Source organism: Oncorhynchus nerka, linkage group LG1 (assembly GCF_034236695.1).
Source record: "Oncorhynchus nerka isolate Pitt River linkage group LG1, Oner_Uvic_2.0, whole genome shotgun sequence".
Lineage (NCBI taxonomy): Eukaryota > Metazoa > Chordata > Actinopteri > Salmoniformes > Salmonidae > Oncorhynchus > Oncorhynchus nerka.
In genome coordinates, this window is record NC_088396.1 from 57,792,847 (window position 1) to 57,815,898 (window position 23,052).

The 23,052-nt window shown below is 40.3% G+C and overlaps 1 protein-coding gene across 1 annotated transcript in view; it reads left to right on the forward strand.

Moving 5' to 3' along the window:
* Positions 1-23,052, forward strand: part of LOC115124651 (collagen alpha-2(VI) chain-like) — a 51,441-nt gene that overhangs the window by 22,605 nt on the left and 5,784 nt on the right. The window contains exons 22-26 of the mRNA XM_065019758.1: positions 385-447; positions 17,810-17,860; positions 17,958-18,056; positions 20,135-20,197; positions 20,523-20,558. Coding sequence (XP_064875830.1) covers positions 385-447; positions 17,810-17,860; positions 17,958-18,056; positions 20,135-20,197; positions 20,523-20,558 — 312 coding nt within the window. The remainder of the gene's footprint in view (positions 1-384; positions 448-17,809; positions 17,861-17,957; positions 18,057-20,134; positions 20,198-20,522; positions 20,559-23,052) is intronic.

The window sequence follows — 23,052 nt, forward strand, 5'->3', positions numbered from 1 at the left end:
TCCTACTTCTACTACTACTGGTCTACTTCTACTACTTCTACTACTACTACTACTACTACTACTACTACTGGTACTACTATCCTACTTCTGCTACTACTGGTCTACTTCTACCACTCTATTCTATGATATCCTCCTGTTTTGTACTTTTTGTTTAGTCAGAATACATGTTGCCATGTCTACATTTTGAGCATACTGCGACAGTCTTCTTTCTTGTCTAAGTAAAGGTTAAATAAATACATCTACATTTCGGGAATTGTTTATTTATTGATGGTAGTCTATACCTATGTATTTCAGTGACTATGACTGCCATGTGGGTATATAATATTTTAATTTATTTGAATTCTTTATGCATATAGCATTCCGTATGGCATCTCTGTGTTACAGGGAACTGCTGGAGAGCCTGGTGATCCTGGACAGATTGGACCCCATGGAGATCGTGGACCAAAGGTGGGGTTGAGTTATATAGATCCTGGACCAATGGTAGTGCTGGGTTATATTATAGATCCTGGACCAAAGGTAGGGTTGGGTTATATGATATAGATCCTGGACCAAGGGTAGTGTTGGGTTATATTATAGATCCTGGACCAAATGTAGGGTTGGGTTATATTATAGATACTGGACCAAAGGTAGTGTTGGGTTACATTATAGATCCTGGACTAAAGGTAGTGTTGGGTTATATTATAGATCCTGGACCAAAGGTAGTGTTGGGTTATATAGATCCTGGACCAAAGGTGGGGTTGGGTTATATTATAGATACTGGACCAAAGGTGGGGTTGGGTTATATAGATCATGGACCAAAGGTAGTGTTGGGTTATATTATAGATCATGGACCAAAGGTAGTGTTGGGTTATATTATAGATCCTGGACCAAAGGTAGTGTTGGGTTATATAGATACTGGACCAAAGGTAGTGTTGGGTTAATATAGATCCTGGACCAAAGGTAGTGTTGGGTTATAATATAGATCCTGGACCAAAGGTCGGGTTGGGTTATATTATAGATCCTGGACCAAAGGTAGTGTTGGGTTATATTATAGATCCTGGATCAAAGGTAGTGTTGGGTTATATTATAGATCCTGGACCAAAGGTAGTGTTGGGTTATATTATAGTTCCTGGACCAAAGGTGGGGTTGGGATATATTATAGATCCTGGACCAAAGGTAGTGTTGGGTTATATAGTTCCTGGACCAAAGGTGGGGTTGGGTTATATTATAGATCCTGGACCAATGGTGGGGTTGGGTTATATTATAGATCCTGGACCAAAGGTGGGGTTGGGTTATATTATAGATCCTGGACCAATGGTGGGGTTGGGTTATATTATAGATCCTGGATCAATGGTGGGGTTGGGTTATATTACAGATCCTGGACCAATGGTGGGGTTGGGTTATATTACAGATCCTGGACCAATGGTGGGGTTGGGTTATATAGATCCTGGACCAAAGGTAGTGTTGGGTTATATTATAGATCCTGGACCAAAGGTAGTGTTGGGTTATATTATAGATCCTGGACCAAAGGTAGTGTTGGGTTATATTATAGATCCTGGACCAAAGGTAGGGTTGGGTTATATTATAGATCATGGACCAAAGGCGGGGTTGGGTTATATTATAGATCCTGGACCAAAGGTAGTGTTGGGTTATATTATAGATACTGGACCAAAGGTAGTGTTGGGTTATATAGATCCTGGACCAAAGGTGGGGTTGGGTTATATTATAGATACTGGACCAAAGGTAGGGTTGGGTTATATTATAGATCCTGGACCAAAGGTAGTGTTGGGTTATATTATAGATCCTGGACCAAAGGTAGTGTTGGGTTATATTATAGATCCTGGACCAAAGGTGGGGTTGGGTTCTATAGATCTTGGACCAAAGGTAGTGTTGGGTTATATTATAGATACTGGACCAAAGGTGGGGTTGTGTTATATAGATCATGGACCAAAGGTAGTGTTGGGTTATATTATAGATCATGGACCAAAGGTAGTGTTGGGTTATATTATTGATCCTGGGCCAAAGGTAGTGTTGGGTTATATAGATACTGGACCAAAGGTAGTGTTGGGTTATATAGATACTGGACCAAAGGTAGTGTTGGGTTAATATAGATCCTGGACCAAAGGTAGTGTTGGGTTATATAGATACTGGACCAAAGGTAGTGTTGGGTTAATATAGATCCTGGACCAAAGGTAGTGTTGGGTTATATAGATACTGGACCAAAGGTGGGGTTGGGTTATATTATAGATACTGGACCAAAGGTGGGGTTGGGTTATATAGATCATGGACCAAAGGTGGGGTTGGGTTATATTATAGATACTGGACCAAAGGTGGGGTTGGGTTATATAGATCATGGACCAAAGGTAGTGTTGGGTTATATTATAGATCATGGACCAAAGGTAGTGTTGGGTTAATATAGATCCTGGACCAAAGGTAGTGTTGGGTTATATAGATACTGGACCAAAGGTAGTGTTGGTTTATATTATAGATCCTGGACCAAAGGTAGTGTTGGGTTATATTATAGATCCTGGACCAAAGGTAGGGTTGGGTTATATTATAGATCATGGACCAAAGGCGGGGTTGGGTTATATTATAGATCCTGGACCAAAGGTAGTGTTGGGTTATATTATAGATACTGGACCAAAGGTAGTGTTGGGTTATATAGATCCTGGACCAAAGGTGGGGTTGGGTTATATTATAGATACTGGACCAAAGGTGGGGTTGTGTTATATAGATCATGGACCAAAGGTAGTGTTGGGTTATATTATAGATCATGGACCAAAGGTAGTGTTGGGTTATATTATTGATCCTGGGCCAAAGGTAGTGTTGGGTTATATAGATACTGGACCAAAGGTAGTGTTGGGTTATATAGATACTGGACCAAAGGTAGTGTTGGGTTAATATAGATCCTGGACCAAAGGTAGTGTTGGGTTATATAGATACTGGACCAAAGGTAGTGTTGGGTTATATTATAGATCCTGGACCAAAGGTAGGGTTGGGTTATATAGTTCCTGGACCAAAGGTAGTGTTGGGTTATATAGATACTGGACCAAAGGTAGTGTTGGGTTAATATAGATCCTGGACCAAAGGTAGTGTTTGGTTATATAGATACTGGACCAAAGGTAGTGTTGGGTTATATTATAGATCCTGGACCAAAGGTAGGGTTGGGTTATATAGTTCCTGGACCAAAGGTGGGGTTGGGTTATATTACAGATACTGGACCAAAGGTGGGGTTGGGTTATATAGATCATGGACCAAAGGTGGGGTTGGGTTATATTATAGATACTGGACCAAAGGTGGGGTTGGGTTATATAGATCATGGACCAAAGGTAGTGTTGGGTTATATTATAGATCATGGACCAAAGGTAGTGTTGGGTTATATAGATACTGGACCAAAGGTAGTGTTGGGTTAATATAGATCCTGGACCAAAGGTAGTGTTGGGTTATATAGATACTGGACCAAAGGTAGTGTTGGTTTATATTATAGATCCTGGACCAAAGGTAGTGTTGGGTTATATTATAGATCCTGGACCAAAGGTAGGGTTGGGTTATATTATAGATCATGGACCAAAGGCGGGGTTGGGTTATATTATAGATCCTGGACCAAAGGTAGTGTTGGGTTATATTATAGATACTGGACCAAAGGTAGTGTTGGGTTATATAGATCCTGGACCAAAGGTGGGGTTGGGTTATATTATAGATACTGGACCAAAGGTGGGGTTGTGTTATATAGATCATGGACCAAAGGTAGTGTTGGGTTATATTATAGATCATGGACCAAAGGTAGTGTTGGGTTATATTATTGATCCTGGGCCAAAGGTAGTGTTGGGTTATATAGATACTGGACCAAAGGTAGTGTTGGGTTATATAGATACTGGACCAAAGGTAGTGTTGGGTTAGGTAGTGTTGGGTTATATAGATCCTGGACCAAAGGTAGTGTTGGGTTATATAGATACTGGACCAAAGGTAGTGTTGGGTTATATTATAGATCCTGGACCAAAGGTAGGGTTGGGTTATATAGTTCCTGGACCAAAGGTGGGGTTGGGTTATATTATAGATACTGGACCAAAGGTGGGGTTGGGTTATATAGATCATGGACCAAAGGTGGGGTTGGGTTATATTATAGATACTGGACCAAAGGTGGGGTTGGGTTATATAGATCATGGACCAAAGGTAGTGTTGGGTTATATTATAGATCATGGACCAAAGGTAGTGTTGGGTTATATAGATACTGGACCAAAGGTAGTGTTGGGTTAATATAGATCCTGGACCAAAGGTAGTGTTGGGTTATATAGATACTGGACCAAAGGTAGTGTTGGTTTATATTATAGATCCTGGACGAAAGGTAGTGTTGGGTTATATTATAGATCCTGGACCAAAGGTAGGGTTGGGTTATATTATAGATCATGGACCAAAGGCGGGGTTGGGTTATATTATAGATCCTGGACCAAAGGTAGTGTTGGGTTATATTATAGATACGGGACCAAAGGTAGTGTTGGGTTATATAGATCCTGGACCAAAGGTGGGGTTGGGTTATATTATAGATCCTGGACCAAAGGTAGTGTTGGGTTATATTATAGATCCTGGACCAAAGGTAGTGTTGGGTTATATTATAGATCCTGGACCAAAGGTGGGGTTGGGTTCTATAGATCTTGGACCAAAGGTAGTGTTGGGTTATATTATAGATACTGGACCAAAGGTGGGGTTGTGTTATATAGATCATGGACCAAAGGTAGTGTTGGGTTATATTATAGATCATGGACCAAAGGTAGTGTTGGGTTATATTATTGATCCTGGGCCAAAGGTAGTGTTGGGTTATATAGATACTGGACCAAAGGTAGTGTTGGGTTATATAGATACTGGACCAAAGGTAGTGTTGGGTTAATATAGATCCTGGACCAAAGGTAGTGTTGGGTTATATAGATACTGGACCAAAGGTAGTGTTGGGTTATATTATAGATCCTGGACCAAAGGTAGGGTTGGGTTATATAGTTCCTGGACCAAAGGTGGGGTTGGGTTATATTATAGATACTGGACCAAAGGTGGGGTTGGGTTATATAGATCATGGACCAAAGGTGGGGTTGGGTTATATTATAGATACTGGACCAAAGGTGGGGTTGGGTTATATAGATCATGGACCAAAGGTAGTGTTGGGTTATATTATAGATCATGGACCAAAGGTAGTGTTGGGTTATATAGATACTGGACCAAAGGTAGTGTTGGGTTAATATAGATCCTGGACCAAAGGTAGTGTTGGGTTATATAGATACTGGACCAAAGGTAGTGTTGGTTTATATTATAGATCCAGGACCAAAGGTAGTGTTGGGTTATATAGATACTGGACCAAAGGTAGTGTTGGTTTATATTATAGTTCCTGGACCAAAGGTGGGGTTGGGTTATATTATAGATCCTGGACCAAAGGTAGTGTTGGGTTATAATATAGATCCTGGACCAAAGGTGGGGTTGGGTTATATTATAGATCCTGGACCAAAGGTAGTGTTGGGTTATATTATAGATCCTGGATCAAAGGTAGTGTTGGGTTATATTATAGATCCTGGACCAAAGGTAGTGTTGGGTTATATTATAGTTCCTGGACCAAAGGTGGGGTTGGGATATATTATAGATCCTGGACCAAAGGTAGTGTTGGGTTATATAGTTCCTGGACCAAAGGTGGGGTTGGGTTATATTATAGATCCTGGACCAATGGTGGGGTTGGGTTATATTATAGATCCTGGACCAAAGGTGGGGTTGGGTTATATTATAGATCCTGGATCAATGCTGGGGTTGGGTTATATTACAGATCCTGGACCAATGGTGGGGTTGGGTTATATAGATCCTGGACCAAAGGTAGTGTTGGGTTATATTATAGATCCTGGACCAAAGGTAGTGTTGGGTTATATTATAGATCCTGGACCAAAGGTAGTGTTGGGTTATATAGATAATGGACCAAAGGTAGGGTTGGGTTATATTATAGATACTGGACCAAAGGTAGGGTTGGGTTATATAATAGATCCTGGACCAAAGGTAGTGTTGGGTTATATTATAGATACTGGACCAAAGGTAGTGTTGGGTTATATAGATCCTGGACCAAAGGTGGGGTTGGGTTATATTATAGATACTGGACCAAAGGTAGGGTTGGGTTATATAATAGATCCTGGACCAAAGGTAGTGTTGGGTTATATTATAGATCCTGGACCAAAGGTAGTGTTGGGTTATATTATAGATCCTGGACCAAAGGTAGTGTTGGGTTATATAGATCCTGGACCAAAGGTGGGGTTGGGTTATATTATAGATCCTGGACCAAAGGTGGGGTTGGGTTATATAGATCTTGGACCAAAGGTAGTGTTGGGTTATATTATAGATACTGGACCAAAGGTGGGGTTGGGTTATATAGATCATGGACCAAAGGTAGTGTTGGGTTATATTATAGATCATGGACCAAAGGTAGTGTTGGGTTATATAGATACTGGACCAAAGGTAGTGTTGGGTTAATATAGATCCTGGACCAAAGGTAGTGTTGGGTTATATTATAGATCCTGGACCAAAGGTAGGGTTGGGTTATATAGTTCCTGGACCAAAGGTGGGGTTGGGTTATATAGATCATGGACCAAAGGTGGGGTTGGGTTATATAGATCCTGGACCAAAGGTAGTGTTGGGTTATATTATAGTTCCTGGACCAAAGGTGGGATTGGGTTATATTATAGATCCTGGACCAATGGTGGGGTTGGGTTATATTATAGATCCTGGACCAATGGTGGGGTTGGGTTATATTATAGATCCTGGACCAAAGGTGGGGTTGGGTTATATTATAGATCCTGGACCAATGGTGGGGTTGGGTTATATTACAGATCCTGGACCAATGGTGGGGTTGGGTTATATAGATCCTGGACCAAAGGTAGTGTTGGGTTATATTATAGATCCTGGACCAAAGGTAGTGTTGGGTTATATTATAGATCCTGGACCAAAGGTAGTGTTGGGTTATATAGATAATGGACCAAAGGTAGGGTTGGGTTATATTATAGATACTGGACCAAAGGTTATATAATAGATCCTGGACCAAAGGTAGTGTTGGGTTATATTATAGATACTGGACCAAAGGTAGTGTTGGGTTATTATAGATCCTGGACCAAAGGTGGGGTTGGGTTATATTATAGATCCTGGACCAAAGGTAGGGTTGGGTTATATTATAGATCCTGGACCAAAGGTAGTGTTGGGTTATATTATAGATCCTGGACCAAAGGTAGTGTTGGGTTATATTATAGATCCTGGACCAAAGGTAGTGTTGGGTTATATAGATCCTGGACCAAAGGTGGGGTTGGGTTATATTATAGATCCTGGACCAAAGGTGGGGTTGGGTTATATAGATCTTGGACCAAAGGTAGTGTTGGGTTATATTATAGATACTGGACCAAAGGTGGGGTTGGGTTATATAGATCATGGACCAAAGGTAGTGTTGGGTTATATTATAGATCATGGACCAAAGGTAGTGTTGGGTTATATTATAGATCCTGGACCAAAGGTAGTGTTGGGTTATATTATAGATCCTGGCCAAAGGTAGTGTTGGGTTATATAGATACTGGACCAAAGGTAGTGTTGGGTTAATATAGATCCTGGACCAAAGGTAGTGTTGGGTTATATTATAGATCCTGGACCAAAGGTGGGGTTGGGTTATATAGTTCCTGGACCAAAGGTGGGGTTGGGTTATATAGATCATGGACCAAAGGTGGGGTTGGGTTATATAGATCCTGGACCAAAGGTAGTGTTGGGTTATATTATAGTTCCTGGACCAAAGGTGGGATTGGGTTATATTATAGATCCTGGACCAAAGGTAGTGTTGGGTTATATTATAGATCCTGGACCAAAGGTGGGGTTGGGTTATATTATAGATCCTGGACCAATGGTGGGGTTGGGTTATATTATAGATCCTGGACCAATGGTGGGATTGGTTTATATTATAGATCCTGGACCAATGGTGGGGTTGGGTTATATTACAGATCCTGGACCAATGGTGGGGTTGGGTTATATTATAGATCATGGACCAAAGGTGGGGTTGGGTTATATTATAGATCCTGGACCAAAGGTAGGGTTGGATTATATTATAGATCCTGGACCAAAGGTAGGGTTGGGTTATTTTATAGATCCTGGACCAAAGGTGGGGTTGGGTTATATTATAGATCATGGACCAAAGGTGGGGTTGAGTTATATTATAGATCCTGGACCAAAGGTAGGGTTGGGTTATATTATAGATCATGGACCAAAGGTAGTGTTGGGTTATATTATAGATCATGGACCAAAGGTAGTGTTGGGTTATATTATAGATCCTGGACCAAAGGTAGTGTTGGGTTATATTATAGATCCTGGACAAAAGGTATTGTTGGGTTACATAGATAATGGACCAAAGGTAGGGTTGGGTTATATTATAGATCCTGGACCAAAGGTAGTGTTGGGTTATATAGATCCTGGACCAAAGGTAGGGTTGGGTTATATTATAGATCCTGGACCAAAGGTAGTGTTGGGTTATATTATAGATCCTGGACCAAAGGTAGGGTTATATTATAGATCCTGGACCAAAGGTAGTGTTGGGTTATAATATAGATCCTGGACCAAAGGTGGGGTTGGGTTATATTATAGATCCTGGACCAAAGGTAGTGTTGGGTTATAATATAGATCATGGACCAAAGGTGGGGTTGGGTTATATTATAGATCCTGGACCAAAGGTAGTGTTGGGTTATAATATAGATCATGGACCAAAGTTTAGTGTTGGGTTATATTATAGTTCCTGGACCAAAGGTGGGGTTGGGTTATATTATAGATCCTGGACCAAAGGTAGTGTTGGGTTATATAGTTCCTGGACCAAAGGTGGGGTTGGGTTATATTATAGATCCTGGACCAATGGTGGGGTTGGGTTATATTATAGATCCTGGACCAATGGTGGGGTTGGGTTATATTACAAATCCTGGACCAATGGTGGGGTTGGGTTATATTATAGATCATGGACCAAAGGTGGGGTTGGGTTATATTATAGATCCTGGACCAAAGGTGGGGTTGAGTTATATTATAGATCCTGGACCAAAGGTGGGGTTGGGTTATATTATAGATCATGGACCAAAGGTGGGGTTGGGTTATATTATAGATCCTGGACCAAAGGTAGTGTTGGGTTATATAGTTCCTGGACCAAAGGTGGGGTTGGGTTATATAGTTCCTGGACCAAAGGTGGGGTTGGGTTATATTATAGATCCTGGACCAATGGTGGGGTTGGGTTATATTATAGATCCTGGACCAATGGTGGGGTTGGTTTATATTATAGATCCTGGACCAAAGGTTGGGTTGGGTTATATAGATCCTGGACCAAAGGTAGGGTTGGTTAATTTTATAGATCCTGGACCAAAGGTGGGGTTGGGTTATATTATAGATCATGGACCAAAGGTGGGGTTGAGTTATATTATAGATCCTGGACCAAAGGTAGGGTTGGGTTATATTATAGATCATGGACCAAAGGTAGTGTTGGGTTATATTATAGATCATGGACCAAAGGTAGTGTTGGGTTATATTATAGATCATGGACCAAAGGTAGTGTTGGGTTATATTATAGATCCTGGACCAAAGGTAGTGTTGGGTTATATTATAGATCCTGGACCAAAGGTAGTGTTGGGTTATAAAGATAATGGACCAAAGGTAGGGTTGGGTTATATTATAGATCCTGGACCAAAGGTAGTGTTGGGTTATATAGATCCTGGACCAAAGGTGGGGTTGGGTTATATTATAGATCCTGGACCAAAGGTAGTGTTGGGTTATAATATAGATCATGGACCAAAGGAAGGGTTGGGTGATATTATAGATCCTGGACCAAAGGTAGTGTTGGGTTATATAGATAATGGACCAAAGGTAGGGTTGGGTTATATTATAGATCCTGGACCAAAGGTAGTGTTGTGTTATATAGATCCTGGACCAAAGGTGGGGTTGGTTTATATTATAGATCCTGGACCAAAGGTAGTGTTGGGTTATAATATAGATCATGGACCAAAGGAAGGGTTGGGTTATATTATAGATCCTGGACCAAAGGTAGTGTTGGGTTATAATATAGATCATGAACCAAAGGTGGGGTTGGGTTATATTATAGATCCTGGACCAAAGGTAGTGTTGGGTTATAATATAGATCATGGACCAAAGGTAGTGTTGGGTTATATTATAGTTCCTGGACCAAAGGTGGGGTTGGGTTATATTATAGATCCTGGACCAAAGGTAGTGTTGGGTTATATAGTTACTGGACCAAAGGTGGGGTTGGGTTATATTATAGATCCTGGACCAATGGTGGGGTTGGGTTATATTATAGATCCTGGACCAAAGGTGGGGTTGGGTTATATTATAGATCCTGGACCAATGGTGGGGTTGGTTTATATTATACATCCTGGACCAATGGTGGGGTTGGGTTATATTACAGATCCTGGACAAATGGTGGGGTTGGGTTATATTATAGATCATGGACCAAAGGTGGGGTTGGGTTATATTATAGATCCTGGACCAAAGGTAGGGTTGGGTTATATAGATCCTGGACCAAAGGTAGGGTTGGGTTATTTTATAGATCCTGGACCAAAGGTGGGGTTGGGTTATATTATAGATCATGGACCAAAGGTGGGGTTGAGTTATATTATAGATCCTGGACCAAAGGTAGGGTTGGGTTATATTATAGATCATGGACCAAAGGTAGTGTTGGGTTATATTATAGATCATGGACCAAAGGTAGTGTTGGGTTATATTATAGATCATGGACCAAAGGTAGTGTTGGGTTATATTATAGATCCTGGACCAAAGGTAGTGTTGGGTTATATTATAGATCCTGGACCAAAGGTAGTGTTGGGTTATATAGATAATGGACCAAAGGTAGGGTTGGGTTATATTATAGATCCTGGACCAAAGGTAGTGTTGGGTTATATAGATCCTGGACCAAAGGTGGGGTTGGGTTATATTATAGATCCTGGACCAATGGTGGGGTTGGGTTATAATATAGATCATGAACCAAAGGTGGGGTTGGGTTATATTATAGATCCTGGACCAAAGGTAGTGTTGGGTTATAATATAGATCATGGACCAAAGGTAGTGTTGGGTTATATTATAGTTCCTGGACCAAAGGTGGGGTTGGGTTATATTATAGATCCTGGACCAAAGGTAGTGTTGGGTTATATAGTTACTGGACCAAAGGTGGGGTTGGGTTATATTATAGATCCTGGACCAATGGTGGGGTTGGGTTATATTATAGATCCTGGACCAAAGGTGGGGTTGGGTTATATTATAGATCCTGGACCAATGGTGGGGTTGGTTTATATTATACATCCTGGACCAATGGTGGGGTTGGGTTATATTACAGATCCTGGACAAATGGTGGGGTTGGGTTATATTATAGATCATGGACCAAAGGTGGGGTTGGGTTATATTATAGATCCTGGACCAAAGGTAGGGTTGGGTTATATAGATCCTGGACCAAAGGTAGGGTTGGGTTATTTTATAGATCCTGGACCAAAGGTGGGGTTGGGTTATATTATAGATCATGGACCAAAGGTGGGGTTGAGTTATATTATAGATCCTGGACCAAAGGTAGGGTTGGGTTATATTATAGATCATGGACCAAAGGTAGTGTTGGGTTATATTATAGATCATGGACCAAAGGTAGTGTTGGGTTATATTATAGATCATGGACCAAAGGTAGTGTTGGGTTATATTATAGATCCTGGACCAAAGGTAGTGTTGGGTTATATTATAGATCCTGGACCAAAGGTAGTGTTGTGTTATATAGATCCTGGACCAAAGGTGGGGTTGGTTTATATTATAGATCCTGGACCAAAGGTAGTGTTGGGTTATAATATAGATCATGGACCAAAGGAAGGGTTGGGTTATATTATAGATCCTGGACCAAAGGTAGTGTTGGGTTATAATATAGATCATGAACCAAAGGTGGGGTTGGGTTATATTATAGATCCTGGACCAAAGGTAGTGTTGGGTTATAATATAGATCATGGACCAAAGGTAGTGTTGGGTTATATTATAGTTCCTGGACCAAAGGTGGGGTTGGGTTATATTATAGATCCTGGACCAAAGGTAGTGTTGGGTTATATAGTTACTGGACCAAAGGTGGGGTTGGGTTATATTATAGATCCTGGACCAATGGTGGGGTTGGGTTATATTATAGATCCTGGACCAAAGGTGGGGTTGGGTTATATTATAGATCCTGGACCAATGGTGGGGTTGGTTTATATTATACATCCTGGACCAATGGTGGGGTTGGGTTATATTACAGATCCTGGACAAATGGTGGGGTTGGGTTATATTATAGATCATGGACCAAAGGTGGGGTTGGGTTATATTATAGATCCTGGACCAAAGGTAGGGTTGGGTTATATAGATCCTGGACCAAAGGTAGGGTTGGGTTATTTTATAGATCCTGGACCAAAGGTGGGGTTGGGTTATATTATAGATCATGGACCAAAGGTGGGGTTGAGTTATATTATAGATCCTGGACCAAAGGTAGGGTTGGGTTATATTATAGATCATGGACCAAAGGTAGTGTTGGGTTATATTATAGATCATGGACCAAAGGTAGTGTTGGGTTATATTATAGATCATGGACCAAAGGTAGTGTTGGGTTATATTATAGATCCTGGACCAAAGGTAGTGTTGGGTTATATTATAGATCCTGGACCAAAGGTAGTGTTGGGTTATATAGATAATGGACCAAAGGTAGGGTTGGGTTATATTATAGATCCTGGACCAAAGGTAGTGTTGGGTTATATAGATCCTGGACCAAAGGTGGGGTTGGGTTATATTATAGATCCTGGACCAATGGTGGGGTTGGGTTATATTACAGATCCTGGACAAATGGTGGGGTTGGGTTATATTATAGATCATGGACCAAAGGTGGGGTTGGGTTATATTATAGATCCTGGACCAAAGGTAGGGTTGGGTTATATAGATCCTGGACCAAAGGTAGGGTTGGGTTATTTTATAGATCCTGGACCAAAGGTGGGGTTGGGTTATATTATAGATCATGGACCAAAGGTGGGGTTGAGTTATATTATAGATCCTGGACCAAAGGTAGGGTTGGGTTATATTATAGATCATGGACCAAAGGTAGTGTTGGGTTATATTATAGATCATGGACCAAAGGTAGTGTTGGGTTATATTATAGATCCTGGACCAAAGGTAGTGTTGGGTTATATTATAGATCCTGGACCAAAGGTAGTGTTGGGTTATATAGATAATGGACCAAAGGTAGTGTTGGGGTTTGACCAAAGTTATATTATAGATCATGGACCAAAGGTAGTGTTGGGTTATATTATAGATCCTGGACCAAAGGTAGTGTTGGGTTATAATATAGATCATGGACCAAAGGAAGGGTTGGGTTATATTATAGATCCTGGACCAAAGGTAGTGTTGGGTTATAATGTAGATCCTGGACCAAAGGTAGTGTTGGGTTATAATATAGATCATGGACCAAAGGTGGGGTTGGGTTATATTATAGATCCTGGACCAAAGGTGGGGTTGGGTTATATTATAGATCCTGGACCAAAGGTAGTGTTGGGTTATATATAGATCCTGGACCAAAGGTGGGGTTGGGTTATATTATAGATCCTGGACCAATGGTGGGGTTGGGTTATATTATAGATCCTGGACCAAAGGTGGGGTTGGGTTATATTATAGATCCTGGACCAATGGTGGGGTTGGTTTATATTATAGATCCTGGACCAATGGTGGGGTTGGGTTATATTATAGATCCTGGACCAATGGTGGGGTTGGGTTATATTATAGATCATGGACCAAAGGTGGGGTTGGGTTATATTATAGATCCTGGACCAAAGGTAGGGTTGGGTTTATATAGATCCTGGACCATAGGTAGGGTTGGGTTATATTATAGATCCTGGACCAAAGGTAGTGTTGGGTTATATTATAGATCCTGGACCAAAGGTAGGGTTGGGTTATTTTATAGATCCTGGACCAAAGGTGGGGTTGGGTTATTTTATAGATCCTGGACCAAAGGTAGTGTTGGGTTATATTATAGATCATGGACCAAAGGTAGTGTTGGGTTATATTATAGATCCTGGACCAAAGGTAGTGTTGGGTTATATTATAGATCCTGGACCAAAGGTAGTGTTGGGTTATATAGATAATGGACCAAAGGTAGGGTTGGGTTATATTATAGATCATGGACCAAAGGTAGTGTTGGGTTATATTATAGATCCTGGACCAAAGGTAGTGTTGGGTTATAATATAGATCATGGACCAAAGGAAGGGTTGGGTTATATTATAGATCCTGGACCAAAGGTAGTGTTGGGTTATAATATAGATCCTGGACCAAAGGTAGTGTTGGGTTATAATATAGATCATGGACCAAAGGTGGGGTTGGGTTATATTATAGATCCTGGACCAAAGGTAGTGTTGGGTTATATAGTTCCTAGACCAAAGGTGGGGTTGGGTTATATTATAGATCCTGGACCAATGGTGGGGTTGGGTTATATTATAGATCCTGGACCAAAGGTGGGGTTGGGTTATATTATAGATCCTGGACCAATGGTGGGGTTGGTTTATATTATAGATCCTGGACCAATGGTGGGGTTGGGTTATATTACAGATCCTGGACCAATGGTGGGGTTGGGTTATATTATAGATCATGGACCAAAGGTGGGGTTGGGTTATATTATAGATCCTGGACCAAAGGTAGGGTTGGGTTATATAGATCCTGGACCATAGGTGGGGTTGGGTTATATTATAGATCCTGGACCAAAGGTAGTGTTGGGTTATATTATAGATCCTGGACCAAAGGTAGGGTTGGGTTATTTTATAGATCCTGGACCAAAGGTGGGGTTGGGTTATTTTATAGATCCTGGACCAAAGGTAGGGTTGGGTTATATTATAGATCATGGACCAAAGGTAGTGTTGGGTTATATTATAGATCCTGGACCAAAGGTAGTGTTGGGTTATATTATAGATCCTGGACCAAAGGTAGTGTTGGGTTATATAGATAATGGACCAAAGGTAGGGTTGGGTTATATTATAGATCATGGACCAAAGGTAGTGTTGGGTTATATTATAGATCCTGGACCAAAGGTAGTGTTGGGTTATAATATAGATCATGGACCAAAGGAAGGGTTGGGTTATATTATAAATCCTGGACCAAAGGTAGTGTTGGGTTATAATATAGATCCTGGACCAAAGGTAGTGTTGGGTTATAATATAGATCATGGACCAAAGGTGGGGTTGGGTTATATTATAGATCCTGGACCAAAGGTAGTGTTGGGTTATATAGTTCCTGGACCAAAGGTGGGGTTGGGTTATATTATAGATCCTGGACCAATGGTGGGGTTGGGTTATATTATAGATCCTGGACCAAAGGTGGGGTTGGGTTATATTATAGATCCTGGACCAATGGTGGGGTTGGTTTATATTATAGATCCTGGACCAATGGTGGGGTTGGGTTATATTACAGATCCTGGACCAATGGTGGGGTTGGGTTATATTATAGATCATGGACCAAAGGTGGGGTTGGGTTATATTATAGATCCTGGACCAAAGGTAGGGTTGGGTTATATAGATCCTGGACCATAGCGTGGGGTTGGGTTATATTATAGATCCTGGACCAAAGGTAGTGTTGGGTTATATTATAGATCCTGGACCAAAGGTAGGGTTGGGTTATTTTATAGATCCTGGACCAAAGGTGGGGTTGGGTTATTTTATAGATCCTGGACCAAAGGTAGGGTTGGGTTATATTATAGATCATGGACCAAAGGTAGTGTTGGGTTATATTATAGATCCTGGGTTGAATTATTTCTTATATAAATCTTGAAAGAGGGAAGGACTATTGGTCAGTAAAGTGCACACACTTCCCACAGTGTAATGTAGTTAGTGGACACTTCCCACAGTGTACTGTAGTTAGTGGACACTTCCAACAGTGTAATGTAGTTAGTGGACACTTCCCATAGTGTAATGTAGTTAGTGGACACTTCCCACAGTGTACTGTAGTTAGTGGACACTTCCCACAGTGTACTGTAGTTAGTGGACACTTCCCACAGTGTAATGTAGTTAGTGGACACTTCCCACAGTGTAATGTAGTTAGTGGACACTTCCCACAGTGTACTGTAGTTAGTGGACACTTCCAACAGTGTACTGTAGTTAGTGGACACTTCCCACAGTGTACTGTAGTTAGTGGACACTTCCCACAGTGTAATGTAGTTAGTGGACACTTCCCACAGAGTAATGTAGTTAGTGGACACTTCCCACAGTGTAATGTAGTTAGTGGACACTTCCCACAGTGTACTGTAGTTAGTGGACACTTCCCACAGTGTACTGTAGTTAGGGGACACTTCCCACAGTGTAATGTAGTTAGTGGACACTTCCCACAGTGTACTGTAGTTAGTGGACACTTCCCACAGTGTAATGTAGTTAGTGGACACTTCCCACAGAGTAATGTAGTTAGTGGACACTTCCCACAGTGTAATGTAGTTAGTGGACACTTCCCACAGTGTAATGTAGTTAGTGGACACTTCCCACAGTGTAATGTAGTTAGTGGACACTTCCCACAGTGTAATGTAGTTAGTGGACACTTCCCACAGAGTAATGTAGTTAGTGGACACTTCCCACAGTGTACTGTAGTTAGTGGACACTTCCCACAGTGTAATGTAGTTAGTGGACACTTCCCACAGAGTAATGTAGTTAGTGGACACTTCCCACAGTGTACTGTAGTTAGTGGACACTTCCCACAGAGTAATGTAGTTAGTGGACACTTCCCACAGTGTAATGTAGTTAGTGGACACTTCCCACAGTGTACTGTAGTTAGTGGACACTTCCCACAGTGTAATGTAGTTAGTGGACACTTCCCACAGAGTAATGTAGTTAGTGGACACTTCCCACAGTGTACTGTAGTTAGTGGACACTTCCCACAGAGTAATGTAGTTAGTGGACACTTCCCACAGTGTAATGTAGTTAGTGGACACTTCCCACAGAGTAATGTAGTTAGTGGACACTTCCCACAGTGTACTGTAGTTAGTGGACACTTCCCACAGAGTAATGTAGTTAGTGAACACTTCCCACAGTGTAATGTAGTTAGTGGACACTTCCCACAGTGTACTGTAGTTAGTGGACACTTCCCACAGTGTAATGTAGTTAGTGGACACTTCCCACAGAGTAATGTAGTTAGTGGACACTTCCCACAGTGTAATGTAGTTAGTGGACACTTCCCACAGTGTACTGTAGTTAGTGGACACTTCCCACAGTGTACTGTAGTTAGTGAACACTTCCCACAGTGTACTGTAGTTAGTGGACACTTCCCACAGAGTAATGTAGTTAGTGGACACTTCCCACAGTGTAATGTAGTTAGTGGACACTTCCCACAGTGTAATGTAGTTAGTGGACACTTCCCACAGTGTAATGTAGTTAGTGGACACTTCCCACAGTGTACTGTAGTTAGTGGACACTTCCCACAGTGTAATGTAGTTAGTGGACACTTCCCACAGTGTAATGTAGTTAGTGGACACTTCCCACAGTGTACTGTAGTTAGTGGACACTTCCCACAGTGTAATGTAGTTAGTGGACACTTCCCACAGTGTAATGTAGTTAGTGGACACTTCCCACAGAGTAATGTAGTTAGTGGACACTTCCCACAGTGTACTGTAGTTAGTGGACACTTCCCACAGAGTAATGTAGTTAGTGGACACTTCCCACAGAGTAATGTAGTTAGTGGACACTTCCCACAGAGTAATGTAGTTAGTGGACACTTCCCACAGTGTAATGTAGTTAGTGGACACTTCCCACAGTGTAATGTAGTTCATCTTCTTCTGTGTTTTAGGGTGACAAAGGAAGAGATGGGTTCAACTATCCGGGACTAAGAGGAGAAACGGTACCGTTTGACATTTGACAAGATGAATGTCGTCAGCTCAAGAGTTCACAATACTGTTGTACTGTGATGCTGTTCTGTCTGTTTGTCTGTCTGTCAGGGAGCTATAGGGGACAATGGACGTCCAGGCCCTTGGGGAAGCAGAGGGAATTGTGGTAACAAAGGAGAAGCTGGGATGAAAGGTCCAAACGGTGAACCGGTAAGCTCCAGCTGCTGTCATGAACAGCTGAATATACACTTGGTTTATATCCATTAATGTAGATGGTTAGCCTAGGATTTGCTTTGGTAGTTGCCAAGCCTGAGATAAATATTCTTGAGAACTGAGTCAGTGTTCTGAAGATGTCTATGTATGCTGTGGACTCAACACTATACACGCCAGCTACCACAGCAAGTGAAATGACTGCAACACTTAACAAAGATCTGCAGTCAGTTTCAGAGTGCGTGCCAAGAAATAAGTTAGTCCTAATTTAGTGAAATCATTCACTAAACACCAAACCTCAACTAAATCTTGTAATAAATAATTTAGAAATTGAGCAAGTTGAGGAGACTAAACTCCTTGGAGTAACCCTGAATTGTAAACTTTCATGGTCAAAACATATTGTCGGTCTATAATAAAGTGCTGCTCTGCCTTCTAAACAACATTATCAACAAGGCAGGTCTTAGTGTCTACCTGCTTAACAGCAAGGCAGGTCCTACAGGCCCTAGTTTCTACCTTAACAACACTATCAACAAGGCAGGTCCTACAGGCCCTAGTTTCTACCTTCTTAACAGCACTGTCAACAAGGCAGGTCCTACAGGCCCTAGTTTCTACCTTCTTAACAGCACTATCAACAAGGCAGGTCCTACAGGCCCTAGTTTCTACCTTCTTAACTGCACTATCAACAAGGCAGGTCCTAGTTTCTACCTTCTTAACAACACTATCAACAGGGCAGGTCCTACAGGTCCTATTTTCTACCTTCTTAACAGCACTATCAACAAGGCAGGTCCTACAGGTCCTAGTTTCTACCTTCTTAACAGCACTATCAACAAGGCAGGTCCTACAGGTCCTAGTTTCTACCTTCTTAACAACATTATCAACAAGGCAGGTCCTAGTTTCTACCTTCTTAACAGCACTATCAACAAGGCAGGTCCTACAGGCCCTAGTTTCTACCTTCTTAATAACACTATCAACAAGGCTAATATTAATACTATGCATGTCAATCTCTCCTGGCTCAAAGTGGAGGACAGATTGACTTCATCACTACTTGTATTTATGAGAGGTATTGGCATGTTGAATACACAGAGCTGTCTGTATAAATTACTAGCACACAGTTCAGACACCCATACATACCCCACAAGACATGCCACCAGGGGTCTCTTCACAGTCCCCAAGTCCAGAACAGACTATGGGAGAAACACAGTACTACATAGAGCCATGACTACATGGAGCTCTATTCCACAGTACTACATAGAGCCAGGACTACATGGAACTCTATTCTACAGTACTACATTGAGCCACAACTACATGGAACTCTATTCCACAGTACTACATAGAGCCATGACTACATGGAACTCTATTCCACAGTACTACATAGAGCCATGACTACATGGAACTCTATTCCACAGTACTACATAGAGCCATGACTACATGGAACTCTATTCCACAGTACTACATAGAGCCATGACTACATGGAACTCTATTCCACAGTACTACATAGAGCCATGACTACATGGAACTCTATTCCACAGTACTACATAGAGCCATGACTACATGGAACTCTATTCCACATCAGGTAACTGATGCAGCAGTAGAATCAGATTTAAAAAACAGGTAAAAATACACCTGATGGAACCTGATGGAACAGCGGGGACTGTGAAGAGACACACACAGGCACAGACACACACGCTAGCACACAAACTCTACACAGACAGAATGGTGGTATTATAAACGTTGTATTTAAAGATATGTACTAATGTAATAATGTTACATGTACTGTTTGACTTGATTCAATTCATTTGTTTGGAGGAAGAGCTAATGAGGATCCTTAATAAATACTACGTCATCCAATTTGTGCAATATGTTAGGAATGTTGTGCTTAAGATCCCAGAGTGCGTCTTTAAGAGGTGAAGTCCAGGGTTACCTTGGCAGCTGCTAACCTTAGAGCATTCTGGAAGGAAGGAATCAGTGCTCTAAAGAACATGTTTGTGTTCTATTCTTGAGAAGTGGTGAGCTAACCCAGCTGAGTAACATGTGTTTGGGCTCACTGAAAAACCTGTCTTTGTGTTATTGTTGTCCAGGGACATCCAGGTCAACAGGGAGTGAATGGGAGGAGAGGATCCAGAGGAGGCCCTGGAGCTCCTGTAAGTATACTACCACAGGACACATCACCGGCTGCCTGCGTTACTCTGACTCTGATCAGACAGCAGAAGAACATTTTACTTACTGTTCAAGCTCCACTTCATTTTTATTTCACCTTTATTTAACTAGGCAAGTCAGTTAAGAACTAATTCTTATTTACGATGACTGCCTAGGAACAGTGGGTTACTGCCTTGTTCAGGGGCAGAACGACAGATTTGTACCTTGTCAGTTCAGGGATTCGATCGAGCAACCTTTCGGTTACTGGCCCAACACTAAGCTACCTGCCGCCCCAATGTCTGTTTACCGATCGGTACATTTTTCTTACAGGGTAATCCTGGACCAGAGGGAGACCCTGGCCTTTCTGTAAGTCAACTGTAAACTGTAAACTTTAAATTAAAAACATCATGATATGAAGAGATTCAATCTGTTCCTATCGTGTCATATCTGATGAATAATACTACTGATCTGATCCTATAGTGGCATATCTGATCAATAATACTACTGATCAATAATACTACTGATCTGATCCTATAGTGTCATACCTGTTTAACACTACTGATCAATAATACTACTGATCAATAATACTACTGATCTGATCCTATGGTGTCATATCTGATGAATAACACTACTGATCAATAATACTACTGATCAATAATACTACTGATCTGATCCTATAGTGGCATATCTGATCAATAATACTCCTGATCAATAATACTACTGATCAGATCCTATAGTGTCATATCTGATGAATAATACAACTGATCAATAATACTACTGATCAATACTAATACCGATCTGATCATATAGTGGCATATCTGATCAATAATACTACTGATCAATAATACTACTGTTCTGATCCTATAGTGTCATATCTGATGAATAATACTACTGATCAATAATACTACTGAACTGATACCATGGTGTCATATCTGATCAATAATACTACTGATCAATAATACTACTGATCAATAATACTACTGATCTGATCCTATGGTGTCATATCTGATGAATAATACTACTGATCAATAATACTACTGAACTGATACCATGGTGTCATATCTGATCAATAATACTACTGATCAATAATACTACTGATCAATAATACTACTGATCTGATCCTATAGTGGCATATCTGATCAATAATACTACTGATCTGATCCTATAGTGTCATATCTGATGAATAATACTACTGATCAATAATACTACTGATCAATAATACTACTGATCTGATCCTATGGTGTCATATCTGATCCATAATACTACTAATCATTCATATTACTGATCAATAATACTACTGATCAATAATACTACTGATCTGGTCCTATAGTGTCATATCTGATGAATAATACTACTGATCAATAATACTACTGATCAATAATACTACTGATCTGGTCCTATAGTGTCATATCTGATCAATAATACTACTGATCCGATCCTATAGTGTCATATCTGATTAATAATACTACTGATCAATAATACTACTGATCAATAATACTACTGACCAATGATACTACTGATCTGATCCTATGGTGTCATATCTGATCAATAATACTACTGATCAATAATACTACTGATCTGATCCTATCGTGTCATATCTGATCAATAATACTACTGATCAATACTACTACTGATCTGATCATATAGTGTCATATCTGATCAATAATACTACTGATCAATAATACTACTGTTCTGATCCTATAGTGTCATATCTGATGAATAATACTACTGATCAATAATACTACTGATCTGATACCATGGTGTCATATCTGATCAATAATACTACTGATCAATAATACTACTGATCTGATCCTATGGTGTCATATCTGATGAATAACACTACTGATCAATAATACTACTGATCAATAATACTGCTGATCTGATCCTATAGTGGCATATCTGATCAATAATACTACTGATCTGATCCTATAGTGTCATATCTGATGAATAATACTACTGATCAATAATACTACTGATCAATAATACTACTGATCTGATCCTATGGTGTCATATCTGATCCATAATACTACTAATCATTCATACTACTGATCAATAATACTACTGATCAATAATACTACTGATCTGGTCCTATAGTGTCATATCTGATGAATAATACTACTGATCAATAATACTACTGATCAATAATACTACTGATCTGGTCCTATAGTGTCATATCTGATCAATAATACTACTGATCTGATCCTATAGTGTCATATCTGATTAATAATACTACTGATCAATAATACTACTGATCAATAATACTACTGATCTGATCCTATGGTGTCATATCTGATGAATAATACTACTGATCAATAATACTACTGATCAATAATAATACCGATCTGATCCTATGGTGTCATATCTGATCAATAATACTACTGATCAATAATACTACTGATCTGATCCTATAGTGGCATATCTGATCAATAATACTTCCGATCAATAATACTACTGATCAATAAAACTACTGATCAATAATACTACAGATCTGATCATATGGTGTCATATCTGATCAATAATACTACTGATCAATAATACTACTGATCAATAATACTACTGATCTGATCCTATACTGTCATATCTGATCAATAATACTACTGATCAATACTACTACTGATCAATAATACTACAGATCTGATCCTATGGTGTCATATCTGATCAATAATACTACTGATCAATAATACTACTGATCAATAATACTACAGATCTGATCCTATGGTGTCATATCTGATCAATAATACTACTGATCAATACTACTACTGATCAATAATACTACTGATCAATAATACTACTGATCAATAATACTACAGATCTGATCCTATGGTGTCATATCTGATCAATAATACTACTGATCAATACT